The sequence below is a fragment of the Dermochelys coriacea genome, chromosome 10 (assembly GCF_009764565.3).
Source record: "Dermochelys coriacea isolate rDerCor1 chromosome 10, rDerCor1.pri.v4, whole genome shotgun sequence".
Taxonomy (NCBI): Eukaryota; Metazoa; Chordata; order Testudines; family Dermochelyidae; genus Dermochelys; species Dermochelys coriacea.
In genome coordinates, this window is record NC_050077.1 from 78,142,979 (window position 1) to 78,168,162 (window position 25,184).

The following is a 25,184-nucleotide window of genomic DNA, read 5'->3' on the forward strand; positions in this document are numbered from 1 at the left end:
TCGGTGCCTAGCCAATGGGCTGCATGTTCCAGGTTTGCTCTTGGACCTATGCAAGTTTATTAGGAGGTTAATTTGCTATCAAATCCTCTTTTCCCCCCCCAATTATATCTCACAGGGAAGCACCAGCGGCTGTGGCAATGCAGCTGACCTCCCCCAGAGGACCCTTTTAAAAGCAGCTTCCCCCTGCTCAAGGAGACACTTACAACCACCCTCATTGTCTGAGCCCTGCCCTCGTTCCCCGGGAGGCACGCGCGGGCTCAGCCGCTGGGCGGGGCCGAGCCGCCGGGGGGGGCCGTACCTGCCCCGGCGCGCGGTGGAGGGGGCGTGGCGAGGGCGCATGGCGCGGAGCCTATGGGCGCTCGCCGGCCGGGAGCCTTTAAAGGCCGCGCCGCCCGGCTGTCAGCCGCAGAGGCAGGGCTGGCAGCGGGGGCGGCCGGAGCGCGGCGCTCGCTCCTGCCATGGCCGCGGTGAACGGCGCGGTGGAGAACGGGCAGCCGGACAAGGGGCAGCCGGACAAGAAGCTGCCGGCGCTGCCTCGGCCCGTGAAGAACCTGGAGGTGCAGCACACCAAGGTAAGCCGGCGCCGCGCACCTGCCGCCCCTTCTCCGCGCCGCCCGGGGCACGTGTCCCGGCACGGGGGACCCCCCCCCCCTCCCGAAAGGAGGGACGCCGCTTAAATCCGGCTGGGTGGGGGCATGGCTGCGCTCCGAGCAGCCACCCCGCGGGAGGCTCGCTCCTTTCATCCCAGCCAGGATGCCAGGAGATGGGATGGAAGAAATCCTGGCTATTTCACAAGTCTAAATTTACATGAATTACACTCCAGAGCTCCTGACCCATCTGCTCAGGAGCCAACGGGGATTTAAACAAAACAAAAGAAAAAGCAAATCTCAATGTCCCCACGCCTGTAGGGCGACTTCACCTGGCGCAGAATGCGCCGGGCCCTGATCCTGCACAGCCCCAATGCGGGCTGAATTCCCGGGGCGACCTGGGGGTTGCAGGAACGCGGCGTCTGACCTCTCGGGCAGGAACCTCGTGGTCGTGCACCTCTGTCTTGTATTATGTCAACAGTAAGATTAAAGAGTAAATGGGGGAAAACTAGGGCATTTCCTCCTCGCAACCTGAGTTTGCAAAAGCTTCCCCTTCTTCGCTATCATCCGTCTGTGTTTGGAGTCCCGCTCCTGCAGAGACGTGTTGCGCTTCCCATGGTTGCAGGATACATCTGTCTAGTACTTTTAATTAACAGCAGATTCCCCCGCCCCCCGTGTCTGCTGTGATTCAGAGGCTCGGTTCAATTCTTATTGATCGTGCAGTGTTTTGCTTAATTACTTTGTTGGTTTCTTTTTAGCTTGATGTTCCACAACCTTGGTCTGTGCTCTTGTATTTGAACAGAGTGGGCGTTTATTGTGGTATTTGTAGCAAGTGGAGAAAGGTGTAGGTTCTAGGGGCGATGCAAAAAGATGCATGTCACTGGACTGCTCCTGCCTCCGCAGACATGTCAACTGCAGGAAATCAAGTGAAGTTGATTTTTGGGGTGTTCCCCCTCCCAAAGTTTATGATTTAGCAATTTCTGCTACAGGTTGAAGTTATAGTTTTCCTCTTCTTCTCCACATTAGACTTACTTCAGCCCCAAATGAAGTTGCATCTGTGCATTCTTGAATTTGTACTGCTTAGTCACCCTGTTCTCCGGGATTTCGCTGTCGAAGAAGAAAATGGTTTTTGTACTGAGTATGGACCTCATGTGCCATCCTGGGTCACTAACCGGGTGAGGCCATATCCCAAATTAGTACGCTGGGCATACGAGAGCCAGTCCTCCAAGATATGGAGCACTTCTTGGGAACTCAGAGGGCTCAGCAGTTTCCATTGAAGTCGCATCTGGATGGAGGGAAGCTGGGAGGAGGATTTAAAAAAAAAAAATCCTTTTTAAAAAAAACAGGTGGTGTTTTTTTTTGTTTTGTTTTTTTTTTTCCCCCTGTGGATTCAGTCCTGTTCCCATTGTGGTTACTGGGGGTTTTGCATTGGCTTCATTGATGGCAGGATCAGACCCTATATTTATAGTACAGGAAAGGGAATTGGGAATCAATGCTGCAAAGTTCAGAGGGCCCTCAGCTTCTGCCAGAGGCACTAGGAGTGAAGGGTCCTCGGCAACTTTTAGGATCAGACCCAAAATTGCTGGTTGCGCTGATCTTACCCCTCAAAATGTCTGATTTTTACACTTGGGGGGAAAAAGCTCCTGGTATCCTTGCTAAAGTCAGGGCTTCAGTGTAAAAACACACAACCAAAAGTCCAGTCCGCTCTTATGTAATCAATAGAGCTTCCCTTTAAAACACCTTGGTTATCCCAAGCCACTGAAATGTAAAACTTCCAAAGTCCTTGATTAGAAGACTCCTGGTTTTCCTACTTTGTTCTTGATATCCAAGACATCTGCTCATTGCTGGTTTCTAACTCATAGAGTTGAGAGTCATTGCAGACCTCAACATCCTTTTTTAAGGAATTGTCACACTGTGGTAGTTATCCCCCTATGTTGTATTCACCAGTATCCTACAGCACTGTTTCGTGTAGTGGAGGGACTCCTCAGGTTTATGCTGCACTATTGACGTATGACCTTTACTTTGCTAATTTCAACTATGTGACTGGACTAAACAGGCTAGTGGGATTTAGAATGTTTTAATTAATATAAAATAATTCATGCTGCTTACATTATATAAAAGAGATCATTATAATTTGTCTCCCAGCTGCGAGAGGACAAATAAAGCTGAACTGCATTAATTTCTCAAGTTGAAAGTTGATCCAGGTACACACCGAAGGAATCAAATGTGATTAGTCATTTATTAATAATTTGTCAGCAGATAAGCCATCTTCTTAAACCAGTTTTCCCTACATTGCTTTTTAAAAGATGAGCTTTCTGCTAACCTGGGACTTGCACCTTCTGCTGCTGATTTCAGAATGGCATGATGTTACTTTAGACAGACTTTTATTAACCTCACTGGCGGTTGCATGTGAGATGGGTGTGGAGAATAGGACCCCTAAAGATGTCTAGACAATCCAACAGACTGTCTCAAAAGTAGAAAACGTTGTTAGAGTACAAGTTCTGCTTCTGGTGCTCACAACACCTCATCTGATGAGGAAAATTTTGGGCAATATTAAGCTTAGAATAATGATAAATACACATCTATGGGGGGATTCTGCAAACTATCGACTTCTCCCAGATGTTTGCAGCTGTCTCCCACCAGCACTCATCCCTCTGTGAAGTGATAATTTTCTTTTCAATTCTACTAGCTACTGAATTGGGGAAATGGTTTCAAGACCAAGTCTTGTATTGATCAGCATGATGCTTTTATGAAGCAATGATCGCTCACAAATGATCTTTCCATAATGTCCCTAGAGATGAAGATGAAAGCGAGTGCAGTGATGATCCTTGTAATACGCTTAGAGTGACTTCTTATGGAAGAACCAAGCTTAGTTGTATGATGGTGAAAAGAATCTTGGCGAGTTTGTCAGTCGCCTTGAGTCTGCCATTCGCTAGAGTGATTTCATCTCTAGCTCCCTGATCCATAATTAATGCTAACACATAGATGCAGGAAAATGGTGCCCCATTCATTAGTAGCTGTAAACATTCCATTGTAGTTTCATGGGCTCCCCTCCCTGTATCTCTCAAGTTTGCAGTGAAATGTTCCCCATTTTAGACGCAGATTTGCCTTTGTCTTCCATAAACCTGCTCACTCTTACCATTTAAAAATGTTTGCATCCAAAGTGCTGGATTGTAATTGTGAGCTCCAGGCTACTTAAAACTTCCCGTGTGGTGAGTTCTCTTCCAAAACTTCATTTTGGTGTCTTGTCGCACTGAGTATTGTAATCATGACACCTCTTTTCCCGCGCCCCCCAGCCCCCCCAAAAATTGGAAAATCATCCAGGATAGGTGGATCTAAAAATCAGCTTTCAGACGAGTTCACATCTAGGCAGCTCTCTCCAATATGTGCTGCACGCACTTTGCAGAAGTATTTGGAGAAAAATATTTATTTATTTTCAATACTAATGTTAAGGAGTAATTATTCTTTGAAACAGGCAAGAAAAGACATCTATGCGATCCAATTCAATGGGAATTTTGAGTGTGCAAAGACTGCAGGATTGGTTGGGGTTTTTGGTTTTTCTTTTCTGTGGGACAGAATTCTAGCATGAGCTGATGTGCCAATAGACTTGTACATTGCATTGGAAAGGGGAAATGCTTTTGTTCAAATAAAATAATTTACTGTCTTGCAAAGATTAACCAGGGCTCATTATCTAAAGACTGTTTAATCTCATTTTATTTACAAGGAATCATTAATAAAAGCATCATCAGATAGTGTCAAGCTGGGTCAGAATTGTGCAGATGCTTGTTGAATCAATTCTATACTGGTGTCTATGCACAGTTCATATTAAAGATCAAAATTTTAATCATTTTAAAAGTATTTGAATGCATTTTTAGTTACACAACATTGGGACTCTTTGTCCTTGCTATAGAAAGGCTTATGGGTTTGTTTTTATTTAATTTGGATATAAGAATAAATTGCCATAGACAAAACTTTTCCAATTGATATTGACAAAAGACTGGCAAAGTGTTAGGGGCATGTGTGAGTAAGTAAGTACCTCCTTGGGTGAGGTAGCATTGCAAAATTGGGTCCATACTGCACGTTCACTGGTGGAAAATGCTAATGGAGAAACCACTGATGAGTAGCCCCAAATAAGCAACATTAGCAGCATATACCCAACATCTATAATGTTTGTGCTTTGTATAGCAAAAGGAGCTATATGTAGATTTCTCTTGGTGTTTGCTTGCCAGACCCAAGGAGATGGGATGGAATAAATCCTGGCTATTTCACAAGTCTAAATTACATGAATTACACTGCATAGACCTGATCCTGCATTCTTTGGTCAATCAAAACTGCCTTCACTGGACCTTTATGTATGTGTACTTCCCTTGGTTGGGTTTGTTTGACTGCAGTTAAAAATGGAAACCTTAGGGCCTAATCCTGCAAAGCTGCTAAATGTTCTTGACTTCCTTTGGCTTCAGTGAGTTCTCCACTCCTTGCAGGATCAGGCCCATAGAGAGAGATACTTGAGCCTCCACATGGTAAGTGTATGTTTGCTATTTTTTTTCTTTTTGACCCCTGTTAGATATTTATTAACAACGAATGGCACGAATCCATGAGTGGAAAGACGTTTCCCACATATAATCCCTCAACGGTTGAGAAAATCTGTGATGTAGAGGAAGGTGATAAGGTAAGTTTCTCTGGGTTACAAGTCAGGAAAGCATCCTGGGTTCGTTTTTGTTTTTGCTACAAAATGTGGTTGGCCCACCTCTAGGTGTAAAGCCTGTGGCAGCTAACCATTTTGGCATGCTCATTCAAACGGATTAGAGAGAATCAGTTATGTCCCACTCTGATAGAATTATGAGTTGCTTCTTTGCTAAGGATGGTGATTACTGTAACGATTTAACCGAATCCTAGGAGTGATACCAAGTATTGTTTAGCAATAAGTGAATTAAACAACTACTGACCCATTGCAGCTCTTTTTTGGTCCCTTATTTGATGTAATTCAGCCCCTCCCCAGCTTGCAAATGCTTACTTGCAGGCTTAGCTTTACACACATGAACGGGCTCAGTGGGTTTACTCACATGTGTAAAATGAAGCCGTTGCAGGGTTGGGGACAGAGATTAAGACCAAAGAAGGAATGCACATTTATTTTTAAAGATCCTCTTAGGGAAAGCTTTTAAAAACAAACCTTCTTGGATTCTGGTGCCTTCTCTGTGGATGTGTTAGTCCCCATTAATAGGTGACGATCAGTCAAACCAAAGGATGAGTGGGAGTGCTCAATATTTTATACTGGCTTTAGTATCAAGCACTCCATAGCCCATGCCTTGTGCACGGGGCCGGATTAACCATTCGGCTAATAAGGGTATAGCCTTAGACCCTCCTATTTTTTTAGGCCCTACTGGTCAGGCAGGGGGCATGGCCAGGTGGGGGGAGTGAGCTTGCCCCCTGTGGCTTGGAAGGAGCTCAGCCTGCTGCTTCTCCCCATGCTGCAGGAACACACTGCCAGGGATCTGGTTAACACTGGTGACCGGCCACTAAGAATCGGGTTACCATGGGACCCCATGCCAGCCATGGGTGTAGTCTGAGCAGGCATTGTATACCCACCTCCGATTTCTCCAGAGCTCTGCTTGGCAGAGAGGGAGGGAAGAGGCTCCCTCGGTCCCTTTCCTCCACTGAGGCTAGCAGGCAGCTCCAGACGCTGGGTCCTAGTGCTTGTCACCGTCCTCTTCTATGTGTGCTGGGTCCCGTTTCTGGACAACTGGTGGGTGCTGGGCGAGGGCAAGGGGATAGCCGGGGGAAGAGACCGTATGAGAGCGGTAGGGTGGGAAGCTTGCACAGAACCTGCACGCACTCTATCCAGCTCCAGCCAGAACTACTGCCCCTCCCGTGTATAAGGAACGAATTCCCACACATTTGTAGGAGAAACAAAACATTCCATTCTGGATACCAGTCCTTTAACTTTTACAGAATCTTCCCTTGTGGGGCTTCAGATTTATGATGCACTGTGTTCAATACTGTATTGAACTGTACTAAAAAATCAAAGAAATCCAATTTTTTTTCTTTGTTGTATTTTTTCTGTACTGCACAGGCAACCAAGTTCTTTCCTTATGCTCAGCCTAGTTCCACATGCCAACGCATCTTTGTACATTTAAGGGGTTGAAAAAGTATTGGAGGAAGCTCAACACACAATGTTGTAGGTTTCTCCCTCTCCACTCCCTCAAGGATTTTAAAACCACTTCTTAGCAGTGTATGATAGAAAGACTGGCTGAATAGGCTAAAGGCAGGTTCTGTCCATTTGCTAGTTCTCTAGAAGTTCAATCCATCACAAAAGTAGCTCACATTTGATTTCTTTTGAGTTTCATTCCAAAAACTTGAAGCGAAATAAACTTGAAGTTAGTCCTCATTTTTCTGCCCCAACTCAAATGAAGTTCTTTCCCAAGGGGAAATTGTTGGGTAAGCATGGGATGTGATTCGAGAAGGGAATAAGAAAACAGGCCAGTTCCTGCTGACCGTCACACCTGTGTGGCTGTATTGACTTCAGGGAGAACAGATTTTTGCACAAGACTAGACTTTTGGTTCCTTCTGCTTTTTCACACCTGGTATAAACAGAATCTCATTCACTTTCCTCCCCTAAACTTGGAGCACTTAAGGGAAAAAATAAGCAAGGTCTGCTTGATTTGCACACATGAAACAGGTTTCAGAGTAGCAGCCGTGTTAGTCTGTATTCACAAAAAGAAAAGGAGGACTTGTGGCACCTTAGAGACTAACAAATTTATTTGAGCATAAGCTTTCGTGAGCTACAGCTCACTTCATCAGATGCATTCAATGAAGTGAGCTGTAGCTCATGAAAGCTTATGCTCAAATAAATTTTAGTCTCTAAGGTGCCACAAGTACTCCTTTTCTTTTTACAAATGAAATGGGAACACCAGACCTGATACTACAAGGGTGACCCTGCAGCAGCCTTGGTTGAATTGTTCTTTTGAAAGATGCTGATTTTTCAATGAAGTCTTTTTGTTCAGGGGGGCAGAGAACACAACAGGGAATAGCTTTGTTTTGTCAACTCCTAGTGATTCAAAAGCTGAAAGGCTTTAGATTGTTTAATGTTTTGTACAGTGGTTTTTGAAGAGCTAACACAGTACAGAAGTGCTAAATATTATGACAGGGCAACCATCTAAAGATGTGTGTCCCTTCTAGCTGTTACCTTTTTCTTACAGAAAGCTTAAAACAAATGCAAACCGTATAACTCATGCCTAGGAAACCTCATGTCAGAGCTTCTGATCACACATTCTAGAACAGATGATGCTTAGCCCTTCCATGAGTGCAGGGGACCGGACTAGATGACCTCTTGAGGTCCCTTCCAGTCCCATGATTCTAATTGAGGAAAAGCTTGGTGACAGAATGGCCTGAGGTGGTGAATCACTGGAGATTACCTACACAAGCTGGGTATCACCCCACAAATATTTGGATTCAATGTGATGTAATTCATTGTCCTCGGCCAGTGCAACACTGGGAGGCTGCTTTCTGAGCAAGACAGCCTAGAATACAATGCCTCCCCATGTAATTTTCCCACTACTACTTGCTCTACTTCAGTGGATTTTACACCTGAGTGGTTTTCTTTTACATAACAAAAGCTGGCTGCCTCCCAGAGTGCAGTCAAAGGGAGATGGGATCTGTGGTGTAGAGGCCATAGCTTGGGGGAAACACCTGCAGGGCTTGGCTTTGCATAGTGCTACATGGAGAGCTGAGAGTTGAAGCATCAGGTTGAAAGAGGTGAGCAGGATGGGGAATGTTGCAGTGTTCACCCTCATACAGATGAGCACCCCACTAGCTAGGAGGAAGGAGGCTTAAGAGAAGGACTGCATAGTATCCCCATGCTACTTCTTACTCAGAAGTATCTGTTTGAAGAATGGAGTGTCAAAAGAGTAGAATAAACTATTTAATGTTACATAAATAAATAACGTCCATATGTATGTAGAGAAATGTTTGCCACCTTAATTTATTTTATTTTATTTTTTTTTTTGCAATATGTCATTCATACTTAGGCCTTTCCCTCCCATTAGATTTAGGTTGCTCATAACCTTAATCTGGCCCTGCTTGTGCACACAAACCTCTGATTGGAGTCAGTGACACTAGTAGGGCTGCCTTCTCCCTATACCACAACTCTTCACAAACATGGGCCTTGTGGAAGTGCTGTAGGGGGAAGGACAGGTCCAAGAACTTGCCTTTTTCCATCTGATGACTGGAAGGCTCTCCTATCACCGTTCTTAGAGGGTGAGCCCCCCCCATGTTGTGGAACGACGTCCCCTCTTTATCAGCAGTGGGATGGGGAACACTTTAAGCACAGTGAGTATCCTCACCTCTGTGGTCAAGCTACACACCACAGCTCTAGGACAGGAAAACTGAAGGGCCAAAGGTTTTTTTGTTAGAAGAATGCCCCTGTCCATCCCAATGAAGTTCCCATGGACCATAATGCTATAACAGGGTTGCCACTTCTGCAGTACAAAAAAATCAGGATGTTTCGGAGCGCTGGTACAGTATACTGAGCACTCTTCCAGATTTCCCAGAAAGCTACCTCCAGGAAAAAAGGAATGATCCTGGGCAGGTGGCCACCCTGGCTATATATGGCAATGAGGTGGAGTCTATGACTCGGCCTGAGGGAAGAGGGCAAGGCTGGGTAGTGGTGCAAGCTCGTCACCTGCTTAATGCAGCCACATCCAGAGAGAAGAACCCCTTGGAATAAGGAGAAGCCTTCCTGCCTGCGATGTCCAGAAGACTTGGACTGTCCATGGACAATGCAGCAGTGGAGGCAATTGTAAAGGGCCAGATAATATCATGAAATTGCATGTAATTATAGGCTAATTTTATATAGCACATCATTGCATCTAATTATGATTACCATATAAACTGAGGGCTGAGGCTAATCCTGAGATAATTTTGTTTTACTAGGCAGAAATCGTGGCTCCGCTATAGCTAAGTGCCTCCTCGAGTAGTTACAAAGTCATTACATGGGTATTTCAGGCCTGCTTTTCATGCCTCTGTTAAACCTGTTGAGCAAAACAAAGACCACCTCATGTCTCGCCTACAGAGAGAGCCCTCATTACTCGGTTCTCTTCTGGGTGCCAGGGAGAGATTTTAACTTCTAGCTCATGGGACTATCATTGGAAAACTTCCACCTCTGGGCTCTCCAGAGAGAGAGAGAGACTCTGGCCTATAGGGATCAATCTGTGGAAGGTCTGGAAGTTTCTCTGGATATCCGTTGTGCAAGCTAATCTCTATACAGGGGGGCAAATGCACTATATTCTGGCCACAAAGGGTATGTCTACACTGCAGTGTAAAAGACTAGTAGCACGGCCATGGCTGACCCAAGTCGACTGACTCGAGCTTCTGGGGTTTGAGTCGTGAGACTGAAAATTGCATGTAGACCTTTGGGCTCAAGTTGCAACCTGGGTTCTGAGGCCTCCTAAGTGGGGGGGGGGAGGTCTACATTGCAATTTTTAGCTCCACAGCTAGAATCAATTGCCCCAGGCTCTGAAACACAGTGCTGTGGGTTTTTATTGTGTTTTAGCTGTACCCAGACAGTCTCTCCTTGCATCCCCTAAATCCTACATGCAGACACTCCTGCTGTATGTATACAGTGGGAAGGGGGCAGTAGGCAAGGCTGGGGTTGGGGCTGAGTGAGTTTAAAAACTTGTGTTTGGGGCCCAAAACAGGCCAAACTGGGTGTATTCACCTGAGCTTTGCTTTGCAATTTTGGGTCTGTTAGAACCCACAAATGACACTCTGAGGTTAGTGGTTGCAAATCCCATGGCCTGGAACCAAAGAGTCTTGTGCAAACTGAACCCCCTGAGATGAACACAGCCCCAGTTTAATCCCCCCATCCTAGATCTCTGGGAGTTTCATGCAGGCAGACTTGGGGTCGTTAACGAAGAATGCTGTGGAACCAGGCTCTGGAGCGTTCTCAGTGGGGTGGCTTGAGGAGACCGGAGCTACACAGTTGCAGTGGCTAAAACTCTTGTAGGGGCTGCAGTCGCTGGTGCTGTCGCTACAGAAGCTGCCATGTGGCTGCTGCTCACCCTGACTCTAGATTGTGGGAGCTGGATTCCATCTCCCTTGCCCTCAGTGTAAGTCCCTCCTCAGATGCCTGTTTGCTTGAGGGATGGGAATTTGGCAACTAATAATCTGACGATGCTGTGGGGCTGAAACATGGCCAACTTGTTATTCGCTTGGGAGCAAAGGTTTTGTTTTTCTTTAGTTACAAAATTAAAATGGAATTACTTGCAGTCAGAGGGAAATCCTGGGTGAGGAAAGAGGAGCTGGCAGTGACGCTCTGCTGGAGTTTTTCTTGGCCTGCAAATAAGGGCTGAGTGTTCATGTCTGTCGGGTTGATACCAGGCATGGGAATAACTGATTTGACTAATGTTAAGGCTGTGTCATTGTGCTGCTTGCAGGGCTGTTACCCATCCTACCAGCCCTGGAACTCTGCATCCTGACCTGGCAGACCAGTTCCATGTAAAATACTCCATCTGTCCCAGTTTGCCTCCAGTGCGATCACAGAAAATATTCTCTGTTTCCCTGTGGTTGGCATAGTCCTGTGTGCAAGAGTGAATGTCGAGTGCTCAAGGGGTGCCTCGCTTTTTGTCTTTCTGCACATGGCTGAGTTCCGTCCTTGAGCGGAAAACCTGCAATGCTATGCCCTGGCTTTATGCGTCACAGCCAGGCCAGAGGAGTCAGTCTTTCCTGTGTTTGTGATTCTTAAGCATTTTAAGGGTGTCTGTTTCCATCCATGCCACCCATCCTTGTATTTTAGGGATGGGTACTTACTACGGGCTGAGCTGGTGGTGCTGCCTGTAGTTAAAGTGGCTCAGCGTTTCCCATTGTTGCCCCTCTGCCCCGTTTTCAGTTGCTTGTAACTTGGTCCAACGATGACTGTTTGTTTGGGCTGAAACTTTCCATGCTGAATGTCGGCCTCCGTCTGAATATTTTTGGGGTGATTCAGCCATTTATGAGAGAGAGATTGGAAGGGAGAATACATTGTTTTTGCCCATGTTAACAAAATTCTTCATGCTGCTTCATTGAGACGCTCTAGTGACTCCATGCTTTGAAACAGGGACTTGACATTTGGCAGGGGGGTGTCACCTTGGTCTCAGGCATGTGCCTGTTGCTGTTCCTGTGGAAATGCCCAAATTTGACTTAAGTGTCCAAAGATTTATCCATCTGTTTGCCCATGATCAGTAGAGACTTACCAGAATTCCCTGGAGATTCCATCTGCACTGGGCATGCTCTATCCCCTCTTCGCCTACTAGCCGTAGTGCACATGTGCTATCCTCACAGAGCCTGGAGCTGACCAGGACTTTCTTTGCCATTGCTCCTCTGGGCTGCTGTGGCACTGGGCTTGGGAACTAATAGTTGGGGGACTGTCTTCCTAATGGACTCAATGTTCCACCTGCTGGCGCCCTGGCAGAGAGGAGGAGGAGGAAGGGGCCTGACTTTAATGCACAGGTGATGAGCTGGACCTGGAGTTTGAGTAGGAGGTGGGGGGGGGGGGAGGAGAAGAGAGGGTTAGACTGGGACAAGAGCCATAAGGGTCCTGTGGAGAAAGTAGTCTATGATCATGTAATTGGAGACTGTATCATAATCACATTCACACAAGGGGGCTGAATTAAGGTTTCACAGGCAACTTTAATTCTAGCGTTTCCTAACCTTTTAGCATTTGACTTTGCAACCCTAACACTCTTGAGGTAGTTTTGTGTGTGCAATACTAAATAAATCCCCCACCGATTGAAACTCTGTGAATTGTTAGGTCTTGTGTGGCCCTCCTTTTTGTACCATGTTTTATGCTTGGCACCTGGATAGCTATGACTCTGTCCTTTATGTCACACATCGTGCCTACGGATTGCAACATCAGTGTACTGTCATGCACCTTCTGACCCCTTTCTTAATCCACCCTATGATGACTAGGCACGAATGGAATTTCAGCCTTACCTAAGAATTTCCTTGTCTTTGTTGGTTTGAACTCGGACACTTAATGTGAGGGTAGCTGAGTTTGTTGTGCATTTATTGTATGGCGTTTCCACTGAGGTATTTTGGGGAAGTTCTCCTGCTTGCACGCATAATGACTATGCAAAACACCAAACCATGTATGGTATCTGGGAGTGCAGTGAATAGGAATGAACATAGCTAACCACAGAGTCGCCCACATGCCCAGTTTTGGAGAACAGTCATGGTCCATAGTAATGCTGTCTTCTGTAAGATTGCTCCTAGCATGACTTCTGGAAAGGGTTGGATTGTTAGTGGTGGTGATGATGATGATCTCAGTGGAAAATTGCAAAGCAGATGAGGGCTAAGTCACTTCTTTTGTGATGCTAGCACACAGGGTAGTTAGTGCAGGAAGGGGGCCTTTCCCCAACCATGGTCCCATGAAAGGAAATGAACAAGATCTTTATGTAGCTCTCAGGAGCCCAAGAGGATGTGGCCTGCAGATTAGGGAGTACATCTAGCATCCCAGCTGGCTAGCAAGTATGTTTCAATCACCTGCAAGTGCTACCCAACAGTAGGGAGGGACACATGATGCTCCCACTCAGAAGCACTAATGGCCCTCCCACCACCTAGGACTTCTGCTTTGGCTTGCAGGTCTCCTTTTGCAGAGGATGTACCAGGCAGCATCTCTGTTCCTTCTTCCTACACTAGCCAGGGCAGGACTGAGTCTTATAAATACTCCACTCCTGAGTCTCAGATGTCCTTTGCAGGGAGGTAATTGTGGTATTCAGAAGGGATGTTTGCTGTTTTAAAGAAACCACCCAGTTTTAGTAACAGTTTGAATGTTCAGTAATATATTGCATATCAATTAGCTTGTGTCTCCTACTTGTGAGTGCAGTGTGTAAGCAGCCTAGGGTGACCAGATGTCCTGATTTTTTTATACAGACAGTCCCAGTTTTTGGGTCTTTTTTTTTATATAGGCTCCTACTACCTCCCCCTCCCCCCCCATTCTGATTTTTCACACTTGCTGTCTGGTCACCCTAAAGCAGCCAGGGTTCTGTACTGAATTAGCTCTGTCTCTTTCTCATTTTGTGCATTGGTGCCTTTCTGCTGGATGAGGCAAATACACATTTGGGTCTAGATTGTGGCTTTAAGCACTAGCCCAGTGGTAGCTGATAGTGTGACTAGGAGCACTGGGGGAGTGAACAAAACACCTGTGATTGCTATCCCAGTAAGCTCCAGAGCTCCCAGTTCTTGGAGCTTGACTCCACTCCCATTGAAACCAATGGAACCATTCCCATTGACATCAGTAGGAGTTGGATCAAGCCCCAGGTGTGCATGGGGCCCTGTGATCACAAGCCTGTGCATTGCACAAGTGTGCAAGGCTGGTGGGAAGGCTCTTGTGCAGCATGCCTGACCTACCATTTGTGCACTCACAGAGCTAGGAGCAGTCCTTGTAACTTCATTTCCCACAGGCCTGGCCAGCATGGGTGTAGTACTGCCTCATGCATCACCTGTGCTAATGGTCTTCCATATCACGATAACCACAACGGCTTTTAAAGGGAATGTGTTTAAACCTGATGCCTTCATTATGTTTTGTGTCCTACCTGATTCACCATTAAAATATTTCTTTCAGGCGTGGCTTGCAAATCCTAATTTCAGCATGAAATTGAGGACTTCTTAAAAGTGGGGAGGTTTGACACTGGTTTCTGCTCTGATTGGCAGGTGCCAAATGAGTTGATTCAGATTAAACCGGTTATGTCAAATTGTGCCCTGTATGTAACCTGTGTGAATTCAGGGCAGCATCTTGCCAGTAACTCCAGAGCCCTGTTACTGTCTGTCAATGCATCCACCCAGTTACAGTGTGCATTCACTCTGACATCCCCCACTCCCACATACACTTCAGTCTCACAGAACCTACTATAGTTGTGGAGATAAAAAATAGCCTGGGATGTCCAAGGTAACTGGGTGCCCAAATGCACTAGCTTCTATCAGACAGTAGCGTAGCCAATGCCCTTCTGACAAGGGTGGGGTTCTGTTTGCAGCTGCTTGTACAAATAGGCTGATTAAATACCATGTAACCCGTTGAAGACCTGGAATAAGTAGGTGTGCTTGTAACAGGATGGCTAGCTCTTTAGAACTAGAGGCCTGGGGACGATCCAGCCTCGTTATTAAGGAGGCGTATCTGAACTCTGATTCCCCTGTAACCAGCCTCAGGAAGCTATAGAGAGGGAGGGTGCCCAGGGAGATCAGAGGCTGTTGGAAACAAGTAAGCTCCAGCAGAGAAGCTTGGGGTGAGACTACAGGCAAGAAAGGCCTGGGAGCGAAGGGTTAAATGGATGGACATGTGGTGGGACTGGAGAACTTTATTTTGAATGCTTGTTCATTTAATACAACAGGACCCAAGAATGGCTGTGAATGGACAAAAGCGGGTTGTGGGGGGGGGGGACTGCTTGTAGGACTTCCCTGAGGTGGTGTTGGTGGGGGTGTATATAGGAGGCAGCTTGTCCAAGGACATTAAATAACAATGTGATTTGGCTGCTGGTAGTTTGTTGCTTTGTCTATAAACCTTCCGGTGTAATTAATCACCAGTTGTGTTTTTCTGTAGCACTCTTCCGTGACCCACTTCTCCCTTGAAAGTGTCTGTCCTTAGTAAGGTGTCATTTCTTGTTGGCATTCAATATGTTCTAGGATAGGTCCACCTTGCTGTGGTCTCCCATACTAGAGGATTGCGTAGTTTCACAGAGTTAGAATAATCTTGGAGAAGAAGACAAGATGTGTTCTAGAAGATCTTGCACAGGGTGGAATTCCTTCCAAAGACCGGCGGCAGTGTCCATAAAACATACACTTGGGGTGAAATTCTGGCTCCATTTAAGTTGTCAGCAAAACTCTTATTGGTTTCAGCGAGGCCCAGATTTCACCCTGTCTAAAAAATATCAGTGTACATTTAGAGGGGAAAAATTGCTGGGGCATATCTTGACCAGATTAAATACATAAGGTATATGTAGGGACACTTCACTCATGTGAGTAATCCACAGCAACATCTTGTGTAAGTAAATGTAGCAGCCTGTGGTACAACAAAAAACATATTTATGGTCATGGGGCCCTATCCCTGGCTGGAAATTGACTTCAGTGGAGCTACGCTGATTTGCATCATTTGAGGGTTAGGGCCATAGCATTGAGCTAAAAACACTAGTAGCCCTCCATAAAGGGGGACACATGGTTCTTCTGAAAATGCTGTCTAGGATCTAAGTGAATTTTGTGAATTAAAACTGTTATTGACACGTTTGATTATGGATTTACAAGGGAAAACTGGGATTGTCCAGTGAGGTCTGTGAGCTGTAACTGTTCCCTGGGCTAAAACCCATGATGATATCCATACTCTGAATATATCATCTTTGTTTTAAAAATATTGATCCATCCAGATTTGGCTTGGGAATGCACCAGGCCAGTCTTGCTGCCACTGAGATCAATGAAAGTCTTGCCTGTTCTCCACTAGGACTGGGCACACTTTTTCACTCTTGCCAACAAAGTATGTAGATAAGAAAATATAGGGGCTTGAATGAAAATAGGTTAAAAATTTATATACGTCTGTGAAGCCTCATCCAATTCCATAAAGGTCACGACTTACCCTGAAAGATCTGATTGGCTCTGCAAAATCTGAATTGAGGTTCCTATCCGGCAAGGTCAAATCCTACCAGAGTCTGAAGCTGCTTGAAACCTAGCAAGATCTGACCTACGTTCAGCAGCAAAACAGCAGACTCTCTTAGCAGATGATTCAATATTGCAGTAGGCAGGCTCTGCAGGACACCGCCTAGGAAGCAACCTGCTTAGGAGCTGTTCATAGCACTATGCAATTTCTCTCTCTCTCTCTCTAACCGGAATATTTCATGTGTGTGTTTGGTTGCTTCAGCCCGATGTAGATAAGGCAGTAGAGGCAGCAAAAGCAGCATTCCAGAGAGGATCTCTCTGGAGACAAATGGACGCCTTAAGCAGAGGAAGGCTCCTCCACAAACTAGCCGATCTCATCGAGCGAGACAGAGTCATTTTGGCGGTAAGTGAAACGTGGTGGGGGAGCGATGATAAACCAGAAGCAATTGACTGACTACTTAATTCTGTCCCTCTGACTGCTCTGGAGATCTGGGGCTGTTTGTAGCTTGTGCTTAGTTTGTTTGAAAGGGGAATCTTTCGTTTCCTAAGCTCCCAGCTTGGTTTAGTAACATTTGGATAGATGGACTTTTTAATAATAATAAGTCACTGATTTTTGAGATAGCTGTTTAAGGGCATCTCTGCCTTCTTAAAAAGAAAAATTCCAAATCCATCATTCTTTTCAGTGCTCTGGATGAGGTCACCCTAGATCTTTAGCATTGCAGGTGAAGCCTACCTCCCCCTTCAAGCTTGAATAGTGCCCCTCCACCCCCCCGCTCCAATGCCCACATACCATGAGTGGGGAAATCCCCCTGGCTGACTGCTGACTTGGAAAAGCTGCCTCTCCTCCCACCGTTTGATCTCCATGTCCCATGCAATGGGAGGCTAGGAAACCTTTCCAAATCAATGGGCTTGTCGGGGAACGACAGCAGCGAAGCCTCACCTTCTTAACTCATTTCTTTTTGCCGTATCCTCCCCCAGCCCCGAGTCCACTTGGTGAAGTACAGTTGGTGGTGGTCTAGCTTGGGGGGTAGGGGGACAAAGGATGCTTAACGCTTAATGCTGCTTATACTCTGTGAGGAACGTGGTTTTAAACTACTAGGTGGTGTTTGCTAAACCTTTTAAAAAAAAAAAAAAAAAAAAAAAAAAAAAAAAGAGAGCTTGAGCCAGAAAGCCATGGAGCCATATAAGCATTGTCTTTGGACTGCCTCTGTGGTGATCGTTTAGCAGTCTATTGCAATTTAACAAAGCACACATAACTTTAGACAGGTGTTTAAGTGACATTGACTTCATAGGGCAACTGACTTGTTTAGACTAGGCTGGGCAAAACTGAGGCCAACGTGAGTAAAGGCTGCAGAAAGGGGCCATCAGGGCCTGCATCCACAGAGTGGATTCATGGGAGGTGGTGGCACCCATGGGCAGTCATGTTCATCCTTGGCTTAACAACATTGGTGCCAGGGGTGAATTCAATTTCCTCATTTAAGAGAGTTTAGGTCGTGCATCAGAGATGTCTGTGTCGTGTGTTATCTTTGAGTTACTGATATAAAAAAAGATCATATCCCTACTTGAATTTAATGTTCTTGCCTATGGTGTTGAATAAATATTTAAATAAATGAAGTCCTAGAACAAAATGAGCAAATAACCACACCCTGTTTAAAACTAGCAGGCAAAGACAACTGGCTAAGGCTAAAAGGATCTATAATCACTAGGTCAACTCATTGAATTCTACAGACGATTAAATAAAGAAACCTGAAGAGAATAACAAAGATACAGAGTTGCCAATGCAAGATTGTTCCCAAAGGATGATCTAAATAGGTCTGTGCCATCCCTGACTTGGGTGTTCTACTCATCAGAACATTAAAGGGGACAAGTGACAATGGCAACAATAAAACATGACTGATTTGCAGTAAACAACATCAAATGGACTATCTAAAGGATTTAACTTCCTTATAGCAATTGAAATAAATGGCAAAAAGATGTGTGTGAAGATTTGAGTTATTCACAAAACATCCATCTGTTCCTCTGGCTCTTCATAAAAATTATTCCACTGTGACTTGACTGCTCACAGAACCAATGCACCTGCATTGTGTATTGCAACTCCTCCCTCTTCCTAATCTGGTTCCCCCAGGAAGCTTGGTCCATGCAGTTCTATCCTGACCTACTTCTAGTGCCTCTGCCAGATAGAGAAGTGAGTGATGCTAGACGTAGTGATGGCTGTGTGATATGGGACCAGAAGGTGAGACACCAGTTCATTTGGATGTGACCTTTTGTCATCTTTTTTTAAAAAAGCAAAAATTAACTTTGGGCCGAAGCTGCAAAGTTCTGGCTCAAATTTTCCCAGAAATTAGAGTGTTTAGATCTCAGTAACCAACAAATTTTTTTTAAAAGTTGGCCTTGTGCCCCTTTTTCTTTCCAATGGACAAATTTTTTCTGCTTGTTTTTAACCTTCAATATAGGAATGTCCTGTCTGGTCGTCTTTGTTTGCCAAAGAATTTGATGGGATTTCAGAGGATGTCTGTTAGTTCTCACATTTTAGCTGAAAGAGATTTAACAAGAATTTCTCCAAACCGTCAACTGGCGATTGATATTAAATGTGTGTTAATACAAACAGTTCTTTTAAACTGTTAAAATTTTCCTTCTCCACTTTTTCAGTCTTTACTCTTGAGATGCTGTCATGGAGTCTTCCAGGTTAGACAATGTAAAAACATATGCACAGAAATCTCTTGACCTTTTCTATACATTCAGAGGAGCAAAGAGGGTGCACATCCAATTCTTGTTAATTTGCCAGTTACTTTTAAAAAAATGTATATATAAAAAGGTGGCGGAGAGTAAGTGCTTCCTGCTGCTTTTAGTTCAGAACTTAAAATGCATCATTGGGCATGCTTTTCATGAACATGCTGCTCGCAAAATTAAACTTCAAGTAGGATGTGATGCTGTGTGAATTTGGACACTCTTCTTTACACTGAAAAGAGAGAATACCATTTTGCAACAACGTCCTGGTCTTGAAGAATGAAGCCTCGTGGTCAGTCAGGAAGGAGGACCTGCTCCACAACCCGATAGTCAGTGGAGAGACTTCCACTGATTTCTGTGGGATTCTCTTCTCTAACTTGGATGTGGGGCTAAACTAAAAACATATCCAACATCCCTGAACTCCAGGAGGGCTTGTATCTGTACTCAGGCCAAACTGTGTGTTCATATTGGCCCTGATTCAGCACAACACTAGAGCTTGTGCTTAGCTTTAAGCACAGGCTGAAATCCACCTCTACCTAGCACTGCACTTCAGAACATGCTTAAGTCTTGTGGTCATTGGGACTTAAGCACATGCTTAACAATTAAACACATACTTAAGTGCTGCGGTGAATAGCGATGGGCTCAGCCGCGTGCTTAGAGTTAAGGATATGACAACTTGCTGTGGTGAGTTGAGTTGAGGCTTTTCCTGGGGCAACCTCATTGACTAGTCTTCACGGTTGACTCAAATCTCAAGAATGATGACAACCAAAACCCCAGTTCTGCACATCCCTGAACTTAGGAAAAATCCAGGTCTGCAACAGAATATCATAGAAGATTAGGGTTAGAAGAGACCTCAGGAGGTCATCTAGTCCAACCCCCTGCTCAAAGCAGGACCAATCCCCAACTAAATCATCCCATCCAGGGCTTTGTCAAGGTCTTAAACCTCTACAGATAACCCATTCCAGTGTTTCACCTTCCTCCTAGTGAAATAGTTTCCTAATATCCAACCTAGACCTCAAGTTGCAGCGAGGGAGACCATTTCTCCTCGTTCTGTCATCTGCCACCCCTGAGAACAGCCTAGCTCCATCCTCTTTGGAATCTCCCCTTCAGGTAGCTGAAGGCTGCTATCAAATCCTCCCTTCCCCCCCTCCACTGCCCTTCTCTTCTGCAGACTAAATAAGCCCAATTCCCTCAGCCTCACCTCATAAATCATGTGTGTCCCCCCCCAATCATTTTTGTTGCCCTCTACTGGACTCTCTCCAATTTTTCCACATCCTTTCTGTAGTGGGGGAGCCCAAAACTGGACACACCACTCTGGATGTGGCCTCACCAGTGCCAAATAAAGGGGAATAATCACTTCCCTCAATCTGCTGGCAGTGCTCCTACTAATGCAGCCCAATATGCTGTTAGCCTTCTTGGCAACAAGGGCACACAGCTGACTCTCATATCCAGCTTCTCATCTACTACAATTCCCAGGTCCTGTTCTGCAGAACTGCCATTTAGCCAGTCGGTCCCTAGCTTGTAGCAGGGCATGGGATTCTTCCATCCTATGTGCAGGACTCCGCACTTGTCCTTGTTGAATCTCCTCAGATTTCTTTTGGCCCAATCCTCCAATTTGTCTAGGTCACTCTGTACCCTATGCCTTCCCTCCAGCATATCTACCTCTTTCTCCCCCACCCCAGCTAGGTGTCATCTGCAAACTTGCGGAGGATGCAATCCATCCCATCATCCATGGTGCGGGGGAGGGGGGAAGAGGGGGGAAGAGACCACCCTCTCCAGGGTGGGAGAAAGATAAACCTTGTAGATTGCAGAAAATTTTTTGTCTAGAATCTTTTAAAAACAACCCCCCCACCCCAATAATTATTAAGCAGTATATAACCATGCATGTGATTTGTTGTTTCAGACCTTGGAAACAATGGACACAGGGAAACCTTTTCTTCATGCCTTCTTCATTGACTTGGAAGGCTGTATAAAGACACTTAGATATTATGCTGGGTGGGCTGATAAAATCCAAGGCAGAACTATCCCAGTGGGTAAGTTGAACCATTCCATGTTCACCTTTAAAAGCTCCTTCAGTCTGTGATATCAAGTACATTGAGACAGAATCAGTTTAAGGAGTTTCTCTTCTGAAAAAAATCATCCTTCCCTCCCACCCCACAAATTACTTTATGCCTTTTTTCCCTTATGGAAAGGCCATAGAATTTAATGGAAGATTATATTCCTCCCTGAGTTTTGGAATTGCCCTATAGACTTTTATGAGAATTCTATCCCTGGTTATTGTGCATCCAGTTTCACTGAAACTAAAGATTTCACTGCTGGTGAGAGTGCATTGGAAATCAAAGCTCAAAGGATATTTTTGAGTACCTTCTTTGTTGTTGGTTAAATTAGGTTTATTGGAGAGAGGCCAGATCTGCTAGCTCAGATCTGTCAGTAATCCAAGTACATGGCAGACATTCAGTTCCTGTGGGTTCGGTCAAGCTCTAGTTTGTAGGGGTATTTAATTTATTTCTAAACACTTGCAGCACTTTTTAAAACTCCTCTCCCAGGATTTGTGCACAATTCTGTACTTCATTACACCCACGCCAATGGATTTAGTGTGAGTAACTTAGGGAAGAATCTATCTGCTCATGTGTGAGCACAGGTGTGGCCTTGGGAAATGACAGGTGGCTTAAGATAACAAGGGTGTTTGCACAAAGTCAGTGAACAGCTAATTGAAAGTCAGCAGCCTGCTCCTTTCCTTTGCCCTAATGATAGCTGGTGGTCTATGAAGGAAAGAGCACCACGGACAAAGGTTAAAGACCGGCTCCTTCTGGTAGCTGTGAAGGACTGCACTCCTTGCCCCCCGCCAGTCAGCATTGATTTAAGGGTAGCAGAGTCCAAGCCTATGTCAAATCAGATATTTCTGTCACCCAAGCTCAGTTTAATTTGCAGAACTGCTCTCTATGGAGATCACTTTCAAAGTGCATAATAACTAGAGACCCCCTTCCCCCCCCCCCCCCCAAACCTGGAGCTTCATAAAAAGCAAAAGTTCTAGTGGGCAAATGGTTTTATTACATCTTCTGACAGGAAATTTCAACACTAAAATAGTCTTCTTTTTTTTGTTTTTTTGTTTGTTATCAGAAATGAAATGATTCTAACTGAATCAAAACAAAACTTGATTTTTGTATTGTTTAAATATTTCTTGTGGGAATCTGTCATAAAACTTTGTTGGAATTTTTCCCTAAGAAATAAACCTGTTTCTCCCCCCCACCCCACCAAAACTAAAAATCATAAAAGTGTTGAATTCATTTTCTTTTATTCGTCACTGAAATGAAGAATTACTCCAACTGAACGTGTCTGAGCAGCAGGAGCAAGTGTAAGGGAGGAACTGACCCAGTGGAATTGATGTGTTGCAAGTCAGTGGATTTCAAAGGGTTATACCAGTCTGAATTAGAACAGCACTTGGCCCTCTGTATATCGCAGATCTGAATTGTTCTGTGATGTATCCTGTTGAATAACTTTCTTCCTTCTTGAAGAGCACCTTGCCTGGGTGTGGGATAGAATGGGTGACTCTACAATCTTCTCAGATTAGCTTCACCTCATATAACTCGTTTATATTCATTCTGCCTCATTGTTTTGTTGTTTATATCATTTTATATTGTTTCCACTATTCAACCCCCCACAAGTGCAGTACATGCAGGTATGTCACAATATTGGCTTTGATCCTGTACACATTTTTGGTTTTTGTTTTGCAGATGAAAACGTTGTCTGTTTCACTAGGCACGAACCGATGGGTGTCTGTGGGGCTATAACTCCAGTAAGTATAAGACTAGCTAATGTTTTTAGCCAAGAGGTGCTCGTACCCTGAGGATCCCCTCTATTTACAAATATATGCATGCCCCCCACAGCATTACAGCCATTGCCCTCTGTCGTGGGGCAAGTGCACCCTGTCCCCTCTTGGGGCAGGGTAATTACTTCCTCACGGTCATGTCCTTATGGCCACCCCTTGTCTTGGAGTTGTGTGGACTAACAGTAAAAATCAATATGGCCGCACGCTCTCTCAAGGTTGTGTGGCCCAATGGCCAGAGTCAGGGTGATGGGCCCCTTACCACAGGGCTGTGGGACCCAATGTCCCAAGTCACTATGGCTTCATAGTTTGACTGGGGTGTATTTCCTAGTGGTCATCGGAGTCGGTGTGGCCACCTGGCAAGGATCAGCAAGTTCGCCCTCTCTCGGGGCTGTGTGGGCTGGTGGCCAGAGGCAGTATAACTGCCCCTTCCATGGGGCTATGTGATCTAGTGGCCTGTCAGAGGAGTGGGCCACCACCCCAGGGTGGGTGGCAGCCTGGTAGGAGGGCCCAGGCCCTCCCTGCTTCACCAGGTCCCAGCTCAGGGCTCGGTCAGTGGCAAGTATGCCCGTCACTGGGGAATCCATCCAAAATATGTTGATTCCACTCGGCAACAGAACTAGTCTTCCTGAGCTACTTCCTACCCGGTTCCTGATGCCACGGTCCCAGCGTTGCCTTAGTCCCTGGGTTCCTCGGTCAGTGCAGCTCCCAACAACTCCACCATGCATTGAGTGTCCTCCAGAGTCTCAGCATCCCTGGCTTCCGCTCTCTGGGGCTTCTGCGGTTTCTGGGCTGGAGCTTGCAGCTGGCGTCCTCTCTTTGGTGGTCAGCCCTGAATGAGCTAAGCAGCTTCCTTTTTATACCTAGTCTCTAGCCAGAGCATGTCTAGCAGGGCCGCGGGGGTGTGGCATCTTCAGCCCAGAGAGTGGAGTTAACCCTCGCAGTAGCAGTGCGGGGGAAATGCACCCTATCACACCCTCCTAGACGAGGAGGCTGGACTGGAGGGCATTTCCTTTGGAGCCTGATGATGATGATTCTTGACTCCTCAGAAGGAATTGGCCTATGGCATTCCAAACAGCTCTCTGGCATAGAAGGCTGGGTCTCAAGATCGAGTGTCCATCTCCCATATGGCTCTTACACTAGAGTCACCAGTGACCAATCCATGATCATCTGCTATTCTTATCTCTTGAGCCTTTTCTTACTGACTCTTACTGGTTGCAAGCTAGTTGTCCTGATAGTTATGGTTGCTGACTGGCTCTGAGGCATTGTGGGTTTTTTTAGTTTTAAATTGTCATTTATTAGTTTTTCCTTGTCCCATAGTTTGGTTTTATAACTGATTAATACTGTTTTTTTTTTTTTTTTTTTCTTCTCTTGGTGGGTTTGTTTCTGACGCTGAGAAACTCTGGCTAGTACTTGGAATTCCTCAGTTCTTCAGCAAGTGGTATTTGCTTAATTTAAATAGGCAGCTGGACTTTACAGCTGTTGAGGAGCCCTAATGGTTGTAAAGTGCTTTGAACATCTGTGTTAGAGGCAGAGTATGTGTAAGCTACTTTGCTGTGAGAGTCTGTTGGGGAAGGTCAGAGAAAGATCTCGGGCCAGTGTTGTGGAGGGTGAACCAGACTATACCAAAGTCTAAAACAATTCCGTGTTTTTGCTGGGACGCTGGAGACTTTTTGAGCCTGATCCAGTTTGCATTAATGTCAATGGACGTTTTTTGCTTCTAACTTCAGTGGGAACAGGATTGGGTCCCTTGTGACTGACTTCTGACCTAGATCTTGAAGTTGAATGGGCTGTTTGTTTGTTTGTGTTGTTGTTGTGTTTTGCCTGATAGAGGTGACTGCAGAGAGAATGGAAGATGGTATAGATGAGCGTCCTGTAGAGGATAGATTGACATGCGGAGACAGTTTGGCTTGGGAATGAAGGCTGTCTCACGCTGTTTTACAGAGCCTTGCTGGTTGAGGTAACCGAGCATTGTTGTTTTGTGACTGTGTGCTGCATTTGAGTGACTCGAGTCCAATGAAGTTGAGACTCTCAAGTGTTTTTGCAGTAGGGGCATAAGACTGAAAAGGCCCTCTTGGGTCATCGAATCCACAGCCAGCCCCATCCTACAATCTTGTTCATACACTTAGCAAGCTCCAGCTTGCATTGACCGCTGATTTAAATGCCTCCATTTCCATCCTCCAAATGGACCTGACTGTTGGCAGATGCTTTTTTGGATTTACGCCCCTTCGAAAATTCTGTTGTGGCTATTTTCAGGCAGGAGGTTTGGCAAGCCACCATATCGTGGGGAGGGGGAAAGAACTGAGCAGATGCTACCTCAAGATTCTATCTATATTGTTGCTATTTAATCTGAGGAATTATACACAAATATTGGGCTTAAACTGCAAATGTAATCGTTATCCAGGCTGATATGACTCTGTGCACTCTGAGGCATA

General features: G+C 45.4%; 1 protein-coding gene across 2 annotated transcripts in view; it reads left to right on the forward strand.

Moving 5' to 3' along the window:
• The first annotated feature begins 314 nt into the window (after positions 1-314).
• Positions 315-25,184, forward strand: part of ALDH1A3 (aldehyde dehydrogenase 1 family member A3) — a 52,910-nt gene continuing 28,040 nt past the window's right edge. Inside the window, exons 1-5 of one of the 2 annotated variants that reach the window (XM_038420143.2) lie at positions 315-572; positions 5,152-5,256; positions 16,459-16,599; positions 20,827-20,956; positions 22,658-22,719. In XM_038420143.2, the coding sequence (XP_038276071.1) occupies positions 459-572; positions 5,152-5,256; positions 16,459-16,599; positions 20,827-20,956; positions 22,658-22,719 (552 nt within the window). In that variant the 5' untranslated portion in view covers positions 315-458. Of the gene's footprint in view, positions 573-1,615; positions 1,763-5,151; positions 5,257-16,458; positions 16,600-20,826; positions 20,957-22,657; positions 22,720-25,184 lie in introns of those variants that run through there. The other variant, XM_043494560.1, reaches the window with a different exon arrangement.